Source organism: Eurosta solidaginis, chromosome 5 (assembly GCF_040869045.1).
Source record: "Eurosta solidaginis isolate ZX-2024a chromosome 5, ASM4086904v1, whole genome shotgun sequence".
Classification (NCBI taxonomy): Eukaryota; Metazoa; Arthropoda; class Insecta; order Diptera; family Tephritidae; genus Eurosta; species Eurosta solidaginis.
Window position 1 is genome coordinate 227,085,876 of NC_090323.1, and position 12,958 is coordinate 227,098,833.

The 12,958-nt window shown below is 35.3% G+C and overlaps 1 protein-coding gene across 1 annotated transcript in view; it reads left to right on the forward strand.

Moving 5' to 3' along the window:
- zormin overlaps positions 1-11,673 on the forward strand; it is a 320,772-nt gene extending 309,099 nt beyond the window's left edge. Inside the window, exon 15 of the mRNA XM_067788672.1 lies at positions 11,432-11,673. Coding sequence (XP_067644773.1) covers positions 11,432-11,439 — 8 coding nt within the window. The 3' untranslated portion in view covers positions 11,440-11,673. The remainder of the gene's footprint in view (positions 1-11,431) is intronic.
- The last annotated feature ends 1,285 nt before the right edge of the window (positions 11,674-12,958 follow it).

The window sequence follows — 12,958 nt, forward strand, 5'->3', positions numbered from 1 at the left end:
TCGTTCAGATAACGGGGTTTTTTGCCATTTTTTTATATTTATCTTAAAATCGTTTAGGTATGTACATCTGTTCACTATATATTTCTTATATTATACAGCGCATTATTTGGAGATTACAAATGGGATAAGAGTATTGTTCAGCCCCATTCATGAAAGGTATGAAGTCTTCGGCACAGCCGAAGACAGTCCCGTCCTTACTTGTTTTTTTTTTTTTTTGGTTTTATATCTGAAAGGTTACACCTCATACGCGGAGGGCAACTCTTCCAGGTTGTGTTTTAAAGATCGCATATCCCGTCAATTCACAGGAGTGGTGTTATGCTGATATATTTAAGGTAAAAAGAGTCTTTCTGATAGTGCGAAATACTTAAGAGACGTTTTCTCACATAAGCTTCGCTGGAAAGACTAGAAGCTTTCAGCAAAAACAACTGTTGATCAATCGTTGGTAATAACTTTCTGAACGCTACATTCAGCATTTTTGCTCGACTCAAAGGTTTTGGTTTTACGTCAGATTACTAAAAATGCATTTTTAATTACAAATTAACTGCAGCATAGCAATTCTTCCCATTGCTTCATTTGACATTTTCGTGTTCACCAACATGAAGTGACAAAGTCCCAATTAAATCAATAATTGTGAATATTTTGTAGTATGTACATATCGCAATCTACAGTAAACAGACGAAAAACTACAAAACAGCTGACTTTTGTTTATATTTTGCCTTGCACTTGATTGACAGCTGATACCTCAGGGAACAATTTTAGTAATTTTCGAATTTTCAAATCAAAAAGTCTGATAGAAGGAAGTGCTCTATATGATATTTGAATAACGCAATTATATTAAAAAAAATAATTTTAAAATTTGACTTTTACTATAAAGGTCAAAAATAAAAGTCAAGAGTTGGCTTTTATTATAAAAGTAAAAAGTTAACTTTTTTTCAAGTACGTCCTATCGGAGCAAAAATTCAGTATAGGTTGATGTAAGGTGTGAAGAAAAAAATTCTGAGATACTGCTTTCTTCAACCGAACTTCGATATAGGACGATTCTGAAAAATATTCCGGTTAGGGTGTTTCTGAATTTTCAGACGAAATAGGGTAATATTTCACTCACTAGTCAGTTCTATCGAACAGGCCCATGGAATATTAAAAAACAAATGGGTCTGAGGCCAGAACTCATGACACCGATACATAAACCAGTGATTTGAGAGATTAAGATCAACGAAGTACTAGTTTTAGAGCTACTGAAAAAAAAAAACGATATGCCGCCTACTAATTTTTTTTGTTATTGTGTAGTAGGACAGTACTAGAAAATCAAACCGGGGGAAGAAGACTTCACCTCTCTTCGAACTCTCAATTTGTGCCTGTATCGCGAAACAGGAATAGCTGTTTTGGCTTGTTGCTTGCGGCCGAAACGGCTTAGGCGGCTAAACACAAATTAATGATGATGATGTATTAAGAAGGATTGAGAATTGGATGTACTAAGAAATTGAACATTTCAAACTGATTCAAATTTGCGTAGGGAATGGGGTTATTTACAACACTCAGAGCGAAGTCCAAAGCTATGAGGTTTCAGATATGGTTCCAGGATTCTGCGAATTTCAATCCGTAGTCTTCGCATTCCTACATGTGCCGATAATATAGAAAACACATTTCTTGTCAATTCCATATTAAACGGGCAGTGAACTATCTAGAGTCAGTACCAGCGACAGTCTTGTGGCGGTGACGAATGAGTTATTGGAGCGGGTACTGAGCGCTCTACCGTGCTAGATGGAGTATCCTTTGAAGACCCTTTCGAAAGCCTCTCAGAATTAAAGAATATTATATTGAAGAAGTATCTCAAATATTTGTGCTCAACCAAATGGATACAGTTGAGAGGGCTAGTATAAAATGCCACATTAGCGCTCAATAAAGTTAGTAAACGCTCACCTCATCAACCAGATACGATTAGGTTCAATATGAGACGCTTCAACAGGAATAAAAAAAACTCAAAAATCTATAAACTAAACTCATTTTATGCCGAAAATTTCCGAGATTCCTGGAGCGGTAAAGAAACTCGCCCTTGATGTGGCTAAGCTAAAACCTTAAGGTGCTCCCATACCCCATTCCGATAGAAGCTTCGGGTCACCAGAGCTTCTTCCTCTGATTGAGATAAAGTTAGAGTTTACTGGGCTTTAAACTCATACGATAACCAGACTTTAAATACGAATTTTTAAACTTGCGATTAAAAGCGCTAAACCCAACGACATATTCCTCAACCAAATTAAGTGCAGCTTTCCATGTATGGCAATCGAACACTCTTTCAGAAAGTAAAGTAAGTAAAGCATCATCCTAAGAAAAGTCGAGAGCAAAACAATTGGGGCGATTCATTTAGGCCTCCATTGCAAAAAAGAAAAGATTTCAAGCAATCTGAAAGTACAGCGAAACCCCACAAAATACAAGGCGTGATAACCTTAAAAGATAGACATATTCAGATACAGCTTTGGTTTCGGTTTCTTTTGGTCCATATAAAAACATTTAAATCGTGTGTATTTCATATACCAATCTCAAACATCAATATCATGGTCAATATGTATGCATATATACGTACATAATAAGTTCACAGTTCTTACATTCATCTTCACTATTAACGATACATTTTGTATTCCATTTGTGTGTTTATAGCACCTGATTTTGGGTTTAATGCATTATTAAATTAATACATGAAAAAATATTTTCATTGGTGTTGTTTATTTTTTGACAGATTTTTTCAAGAATAAATTCATCTGTGTTTCATCTGTGTTTTCTCATTTAATATGAAATTTTTACTCATATTTTTACATTGGTTTGGAATAGCACATTGCGTAATTGTGCCAATAGCGAAACACCACATTTTAATTTTAAAGAAAATTTTAATATCTGATTTCCACGATAGTGCCCAGGAATAGGATTAAAAACGATTTGCATAGTCTACCATAGTGTCCAAAAAAGAAAGCTATCGATATGATTATCGAAAGAACTCTAGTTTACGATGCAGATTATCAATGTTAAGCATAACGGGAGCCCTAAAAGATACCCCGAAAGCAGAATTGCATGCCATTCTACACGTCCCGCCTGCATACCTAGTGGCCAAAAATATAGCGTTAGCAACTGCAACTAGGAGTAAGACATTGGGATAGCTTGACTGCAAGCCTTCTGGCCATAACAGCATAAAATTAAATAAATACAAGGCGCGTTAACCTCCGAAGAGATTTTGGGCTGAGCTTCACTTCCAATTTGGGTCGTGTTGCAAGGCAGATGAGTTTTCACTGAGAAGCTTTTCATGGCAGAAATACATTCGGAGTGTTGGCCAAATCACTGCCGAGGGGCGACCCCACTTAAAAAATCGTTCTGCGAATTACAAAACTTGTTTCTTAATTTTTGATTTTGCTTTGCCAATAATTGAACCCAGGATCTTTGGTGTGGTAGGCGGAGCAGTCTACCATCATACCACGGCGTCCATAGCAGTATTTATCGATATAATAAAGGAAGCATGTACTACATGATCCAGTACCTGAGCTTCGAAACACACCTCGGGGTCAACATAGAGCCGGAGGGTTGGCGCAAGGGTGCGGAATTGGCGAAAAATACTATACACATGTATACCAATGGTTCCAAATTAACGGAAGGGGTCGGGTCGGCTATTTACTGCGTCAATCTAGAAATAAGTAGATCTTACAGCATAAGAGAAAGCAGGAGAGTTACTGGAGGAAGCGTGCTTAAGCTGTAGTCGCGTCAATATATATATATATATTGATAGTCAGGCGGCGATCAAGGCAATAGTGTCACACAGTAATTCATTAGTGTCCTGGAATGCAAATAAGCAATAGAGGGACTTCGATCCGGCCGGACCATGCATTTATACTGGGCTCCCGGCAAGAAAAGCATAGAAGGAAACGAAAAATCCGATGAGTTGCACAGGAGGGTGAAGCACTCGATGAAGCAATATTTCTAAGATCATTTGCAAATCCTACGACGTGAGACTTAGAGAGTTGATTACATCTCCAAAGAGAGAGGCCTTAAGTCTCGCGATGTGAATATTAACTGGACACTGCCTTTTGGCGTCACATGTTCATAAGTTAGGCTTCGTCAGTAACAGCAGATATTACAAGTGCGAGCTGCAGAAAGAAACTGTTGAGTACGCTTTGCGTTCGTGTTTTGCGCTCACCTGGTCAAGGCTCCAGCTACTAGGAGTGGCAGAGTTGCCAGATCACGAGTCAACTATCAATCTAGGTCCTAGAAAACTTTAGGTTTGCGCCCAGAGGACGGATCTATTTTACATACGTCCTGGTACCTAGTTTAAAGAACACATTTAGTCTGTGTGAGGTCTTTGTTGACCGACCGGTTCAACCTAATTTAACTATCGTGTTTGATTGGTTTCTGGAAACAATTTTTTAAAAGAATATAAAACTATTATAATTACATAACTTTTTTTTCTGTAGCGATGTTTTGTGCTGATCAGATACCGAACTGAAACTGTTCGGACGTTCCCGTTCGAAGGTTGCGATTGAATATTTAATGCAAGTAACATATCGTCGGTCCAGTGCCAAAGCCACGAATGTGAATATTTGATGTGTTGAGAAAAACGCGTAAGACTTTGTTAAAAATAGAGCTTTAATTAATAGTGATTTCATTTTTGTATTTTTCAACCACTATTGGAAAGCTAATACTGTTTTCACACAGACGGCTTATTGAATAATAAAGGCAGTTTTCTACATTAAGACGCTTATTGAGCTCAATCTTCCCTACAAAATTCGAATCTATAATTATTTCATTAGTAACTAATCGAATGCCTAATGAAGTCAAAAACACAATGCAACTCTGTTGAGAGCGTTCAGTTTCTTAGTTTTTGGTGTGCTCATTGCTTAAAAATGTCATTTGTCAAAGTAAATGTCATTGTCTGTCATATAGCGTTGTCATTTTATTCGCTTGACATTTCATCCTTCATACTAATCGAGCAGTTACTTCTGTGTGAAAGCAAAAAATTTACGATTTCATTAGAAGGTGAAATAAGATCATTAAGTTTCTGTGTGAAAACAGTATTACTTTTGTAAACCACTAAGTAATGTTAATTGAAAAATAATTTTTAATTTTTTTTTTTCAAAAAATGCACATTTGTTGTTTTGGCTTTGCAAAATTTGACATATATGATATTTCGTTTAAACAAAAATGGCACATTGGTGACTTTGGCATTGTACCGACGATATGACATATTCATATTTCATAGTTAATATGCAAAATACGTAAAAAATTTCATACATTTTAACGGAATTTATCTGTACCTTATTATAAGATATATCGGTCATTGGAGAAAGAAGTGTTTTGAGGCTTTTTTGTCCACAAATATACTCCTCTAAGGTTCATTAGAGCCTTACGGATGTTACGCCAAATTCCTAGGTACCTTGTGGTTCTACCAGGACGGTTGTTTGATCTCTTGAACCTTTCGGTCTGTGATTTTCAGTCGCCTCATATTCCGTATTATTATTATACCATTTTTGTGAGCTTATACATACATAAATTGATGAAATAAAATTCGGTATCACTTTCAATTGTAATAAAATGGTTAAGTGTAAAAAGACTTGCAACAGTTATGCGAAAAATATCATGATCAAATAATTTGACACAAAAAACATATATCTTTATGTGTGTATGTAAATATGTAGGGATAATAAAAATATTTCTTCGCTATACTTTGTGTACATACATATGTACACATAAGACTGTTGGGTTTATGGAGTCTCGTATCTGCAGTTTGATATTGTAACTCTTTTTATACCTTTCATGAAAATGAAATGGTATATTAATTTCGTCACGAAACCGAAAATTGTAAGTCCTTAAAGGAAAATAGAAAGACCCACCATTAAGTATACCGAAATAATCAGGTTGAAGAGCTGAGTTGATTTAGGCATGTCCGTCTGTCCGTCTGTCCGTCTGTCTGTTTGTATGCAAACTAGTCCCTCAATTTTTGAGATATCTTGATAAAATTTGGTGAGCGGGTGTATTTGGGTGTCCGATTAGACATTTGTCGGAACCGACTGAATCGGACCACTATAGCATATATCCTCCATACAACCGATTTTTCAGAAAAAGAGGATTTTTGTAATATCTTACCCAATTTAACAGATTGAAGCTTCAAACTTCACCATATACTTTCGTATATTGCACGTATTGTTGCCTGAAAAAATTGATGAGATCGGTCGTATATATAGTATATATCCCCCACAACCGATTGTTCAGATAAGGAACTTTTCGTAATTACTGCCCTATTTTAAGAGCTAGAGGCTTCAAATTTCAACGAATGCTTACGTATATAGCATATATTGTTGTCTGAAAAAATCATAAAGATCGGTGGTATATATAGTATATATATGGTGGTATATATAGTATATATATATAGTATATATATATATATATTTTCGCAAATTTTAGCCCCATTTAACAGCTAGAAGCTTCAAATTTCACAGAATTCTTACGTATATAGCATATATTGTTGTCTGAAAAAATCATAGAGATCGGTTGTATATATAGTATATATCTCATACAACCGATTGTTCAGATAAGAAACTTTTCGCAATTTCTACCCCATTTTAACAGCTATAAGCTTCAAATTTCACCGATTGCTTACGTATATAGCATATATTGTTGTCTGAAAAATTAATCATAGAGATCGGTTGTATATATAGTATATATCTCATACAACCGATTGTTCAGATAAGAAACTTTTCGCAATTTCTACCCCATTTTAACAGCTATAAGCTTCAAATTTCACCGATTGCTTACGTATATAGCATGTATTGTTGTCTGAAAAAATCATAGAGATCGGTTGTATATATAGTATATATCTCATACAACCGATTGTTCAGATAAGAAACTTTTCGCAATTTCTACCCCATTTTAATAGCTATAAGCTTCAAATTTCACCGATTGCTTACGTATATAGTATGTATTGTTGTGTCAAAAAATCATAGAGATCGGTGATATATATAATATATATACGATGATATATATAGTATATATATATAGTATATATATATTTTTTTTGCGATTTCGGCCTCATTTTAACAGCTATAAGCTTCAAATTTCACCGATTGCTTACGTATATAGCATATATTGATGGCTGAAAAAATCATTGAGATCGGTGGTATATATATTATATACTTCATATAAACTGTCATTTTTGCCCCTTTTTTACGGCTAGAAGCTTCAAAATTCACCAAATTTCATCAAATAGTTACGTTTACGTCATATATTTTTGAAAGACGTGATTCGTAGTCACAGTTTTTACATGCAGACCAAAAAAAAAAGTGAAGCTTTGCATCCTCACACGGATTACCTACCTATTTTTTATTTTATATTTATCTTAAAAATCGTTTAGATATGTTCAAATTTCACCAAATGCTTACGTGTATAGCATATATTGTTGTCTGAGAAAATCATAGATACCGGTGGTATATATAGTATATATCTCATACAACCGATTGTTCAGATAAGAATTTTTACGCAATTTCTTCCGCATTTTAACAGTTAGAAGCTTCAAATTTCACCAAATGCTTACGTGTATAGCATATATTGTTGTCTGAAAAATCATAGAGATCGGTGATATATATATTATATACCCCATATAAACTCTAATTTTTGCCCCCTTTTTACGGCTAGAAGCTTCAAAATTCATCAAATTTCATCAAATAGTTACGTTTACGTCATATATTGTTGAAATACGTGATTCGTAGTCATAGTTTTTACACGCAGACCACAAAAAACCTGAAACTTTGCATCCTCACACAAAGTACCTACCTGTTTTTTATTTTATATTTATCTTAAAAATCGTTAAGGTATGTAGATCTGTTCACTATATATTTCTTATCTTATACATCCGATTATTCGGAGATTACGTGCGGGATAAGATTATTGTTTAGCCCCATTCATGAAAGGTATGAAGTCTTCGGCACAGCCGAAGACAGTCCCGTTTTTACTTGTTATTATCTGAATTCATGCCCCATGTGGTTTTCGAATCATTTCTTCTTTGACTTCTTAAACTGTCTGCTTGCAATATACAAACATTGATATGACTTGAACACCGCTTTGTGTGTGAACGCCGGTTTGTGGTAAGTCGTTTGTGGTGACATGAACCGAATATACTTTTTTTATCCCCCCAATAAAGAATTAATTTTGTACTCAATTATATTTATACATACCCTACAAAATATAGTGTGAATAATCCCTAAATAGATCGGTCACTGATTGATCTCGTTTGTCTACATTGAAGCATAACTGAACCCCTCTAATCCCTTTTGGGTACAGTTGAGATTAGTCAGTTTGAAATCTATGTAGCCCATTTTAAGAAACATAAAAAAGCGGCAACGAAGTGAGTTAAATTAAAAGATTACACGGTGCTACAAAAAAAATTCAAAGCACTTTTCAAGTGACCTAGTGTACGTTGTAGGCCTTGACGAGTACATCATGATAATGTGTTTCAAAATTGTCTAACATCCCCTATTTATCAAGTTATTGTCTAAAAACAGTTTTTCGCCTACTGGGCGCACTCTAACAATCATAACGTCGTCATGTTTTAACCGATTTTAACCGATTGCTTTACGGTTTTGGAAAGAAGAAGATTTAAGCTTTAAGCTGATATATATTTGCTTACACTTTATACAAAAAAGTTGGGACATTTTCCAAAAGTTATCTAAGATTTACCATGTTTTTCCCCGTTTTACACAGTTTGACGTCTTTTTTATGTAACGTATCATACAAAAATCTTCTTTTTACATTGATTCTCAAACAACTATTTACACAGAGAAAGAAAAGTCATGGTTTATCAAAATCGGTTCATAAATGTTTAAGTTACGACGCTTATTGTAAACAAGAAAATAAATACAAAAATTCTATCAATGGTCTGTACTCTGTTAGTTGCTGTGAATCATATGTATAAATTGAAATCCTTGATTTATGTGTCACTTAGTTTTGAAAACACGGCGCAGAAAAGCCTCGCTGTTTTTGTCAAGTTGTTTGACAAACTTCTTCATGTAGCCCAACTTAAGGTGTAGCGGTGGCAAAATAACTTTATGGCTCTGAACGAGTGGAATGTTATCGACGTTTTTTTTTTCTTCCTATTTCGAGTGTCTTCCTACACGGACATTCACTGATTTTGAAATTATCTTTTCCTAGCCTGTCCCATTTGCACAGATAACAAGGATATTTTGTGTATCCTCCTTGCATTCCGAGAAGAATTGTCAGAACTTTCAAATCACAAATTGATTTATGCGAATTATTTAAGAAAAATTCAGAGCCGTATAGCGAGCCTAAATGACTAAGACCATATGTTCCATTATCGTCGACCCATATCTGTTGGAATAAGTTGGCGACTTAATAATTTGTTGACATAGATGTATCTAACAATTTTTTGCAAGTTTAAAATGTACATAAGCTCGTAACATACGAAAACTCCTATCGTTACCGTTCGGGCACAAATGGGTACAATTAGTCTCCTCATAGAACATGCTCAAACAAAAGGGAACAGTTTAACGCATACAAAGATATCTAAACTGGCATTAGTCGCATACTCCTTTCCGACTCATCCTAGACTAATCACATTTTTTGCATGGTTCTTATGTGTACATTTCGTCGGCCTTTTTCCAACAAAAGGCATTTAAAAAAGAGGCGTCTGATTTTGTAATTATGCTCTAATATCCATAACAAACAAATTTTTAAAGCAGTATGATCAATGTATCGCTAATTACATAAATACATAGAAGTGTAATTGCTTAGAATAACGTGATGTGATATTGGAACCCGCCACTACGGTTGTTGGGGCTTCCAATCGTGGGCACATCAAAACGAGTTTTCCAATCGAGGGTCAGCAATGTAGTTGGGCGAATGTTGTTGTTGTTGTTGTTTTTGTATCGGAAAAGACACTCCCCGAAGGTTTTGTGGAATGTTATCAATGTCCTTTGTCACATATAGATCTGGTACATTCCGGTAAAAACCACCATTAAGGTACAAGCCCGTACATCTCGGGAACAATTTGATATGACCACTAGACTGGGTCGATTTATTAGCCGATATCGCGCCATCGATTTTTCGATAGGATGTGGGCTCAGGAAAAAAAGTTGCACTACGCATACCCAAAAAAATAATTTTCGAGCCTACGAGAAAAAAAAAATGGCGAAAGGGTCAATTTTCGACCAAAACCCAAAAAAAAAATTGTTTTTTTTTTTCAAAAAACTGTTGTCGCCAAAGTTTTTATAACAGTTTTTTGAAAAACAAATGTTTTTTGGGTTTTGGGGAGTGTTTTGGTCTACCCTTTGGTTTACCCTTTTGCCATTTTTTTCGCAGGCTCGAAAATTATTTTTTTGGGTATGCGTAGTGGAACTTTTTTTTCCTGTGCCCAAATCCTATCGAAAAATCGATGGCGCGATATCGGTTAACTTTCGTCCATACAAATCGACCCAACCCAATAACCACATTGAATCTTCTAGGCTCGCCATAGCCTCGGCTGCGAAAGAAATAGGATTAGCAACGGTTAGATGAGGTTGAAAATTGGGTTGGAGAAGCTATAAATTGCGCTGGCAACCCCTTGAAAGCGATGCGTTACACAACCCCTTGAGTAATTTGGTATTTCAGTCGCCTCTTACCATAGGAATGCCTTCCTTGTATATTCTAAGCCCCATAACCCACTGAAGTAGTTGGATGGAAGACAAGCTGGCTGAATCTTTTATTTTTGCTTAAGCTTACTGTTGGATATAGCCTGCCTTGAGAACCGGCGATTCAATCAACCGCATTGCTTTAATTGAGGTTTTAAATCATTGCTTATATGAATTGCTCTTCGTATGAGCAATCGAATTTTTTTCACCGACGTACAATCCCATCTCTCGGAATCCACCTCTGGTAATACATACCAGCCTGCCAACCAATGTTGACTAAATTAAAAAAAAAAAATGTTCTAGTTTGATCGTCACTGTCGCCATTAAATTTTGTCAGAGCTAGAGTAATAGACAATCTTTCCCGGTTCTTTTAAGGAAACCAATACCTTAAAATACAAAAGTTTACTGGGAAAAAGTTTTAAGAGCCAAAATTTTGGCCTGCTACTTTTCTGAATCATTCCTAAAATTGGTTTTCAGATCAAATTGAATGAATAACAAGCATTAATCTTCTCTTAAAATACACTTCAAGTATTTTGCATGCCTTCAAAACTCACCTAAAACTTATGCACATACTTATATTAATAAATATAATATTCTAAAAAAATATAACATGATACTTCCACAATCACTTTGTATATTGTATTTGCTTTAACATTTTGTAACACTTTCAATCATTATTTAACATATTGGCTTGCATGTGAATTAAGTTATGTAGTAAAATTTTTCTTGTGGATACACAACTTATCAATCCCTAAATATTTTTCTCTTTTCATTCACAGCGGTTTAAACGTTAAGGGAGTGAAATCCAACAACCTAACCTGTAATAAAATCCAAATAGAATATTAATAAATTTACGTATATGCACACGAAACTTGTGAGCACATAATTAGCTTAGTTCACTTAATAGCCTAACTTTTTAAATAATTGAGATGTTAGCATTATGGTTTTTTAAATTCCGACTGGCACACTACATAGCTGCGTTTCTAAGAAAACAGCTTAAGAGGACTCTGTTGGAGGTCCTCTAATTTAAAATAAAAAACAGCCGCTCTTCTGAACAATAAAGAATGTTTTATTTCGACTTGCTTCAACGTCGGTTAGATACACACAGTAGAAAAAAATTATTCGTAAGTTAAAATGGCGAATGCAAAGAAAGAATTCGCAAAGCAAAAATGCGATTACAAGTTGCAAATGAAAAACAGAGTTGCCACATGAAATAGAATTTCAACACTCCTCCTCAAATCTGGTATTCATTTGCAGTCACAAATTAATAATTTAACTCAAAAAAAACTTTGAAGTTATTTTACATGTACTAGATTAAACCTAACAATTTTACAAACTTGTTATGATTTAACTTGCTTAGATTTTTCGTAAATACATCTGCAATATTATCTGAGCTTGAACAATATTGTAATTCAATTAAATTTTTCTGATACATATCTCTTATATGATGATATTTAATTTCTATGTGCTTACATCTTGTATGGTATACAGCATTTTTGATAAGATGTAATGAGCTTAAATTATCACCATTTACAACAATTTTGTCAGGCCTATGTACATTTATTTCGTCCAAAAATTGTTTTATGAACATAACCTCTTTTGCGGCAGTTGACAACGATATGTATTCCGCTTCGGTGCTGCTCAAGGCCACTGTTGATTGCTTCTTCGACTCCCAAGACACCGCACCACCGGCTAAAAGAAATACATAGCCAGTGAACGATTTGCGCTCGAGTGACTCTCCACCCCAATCAGCATCAGCATAGCATTGTATCGGCGTTCCCTTCTTACTGTACGTGAGCGATAAATCAATCGTAGACCATAAATATCTTAACACCCTTTTTGCCGCTGCCAAGTGTTCGCTATGTGGCTCATTATTATGCTGCGCAAGCTTGCACACTGTATGTATAATATCTGGCCTTGTGCACAACGCCAGATACAACAACGAGCCTATCAGCGACTGGTACTCTTGTTTGCCAACGCGCTTGCAACTAGAATCAGCGCATAATATTTGTTGCTTAGGATCGAGTGGTGTTGCTATAGGACGACAGTCTAACATTTCATGTTGTTGCAGCAATTCTTTGATTTGCCCTTTTTGTCGTATAGCTATTGCGCCCCTTTCACCTTCCCTTTCGACTTCCATACTAAGAAATAATTGAACAGGACCCTTATCTACCACTTGCAGTCTTTTCGAAATTTCGTGTTTAATAGAGCTCATCTCTTTCTTGTTTGAGCTGGCTATTAGCAAATCATCTACATACACTGCTAACAAATTGATGTGCCCGTCGTGATGCTTCGTATATACGCAA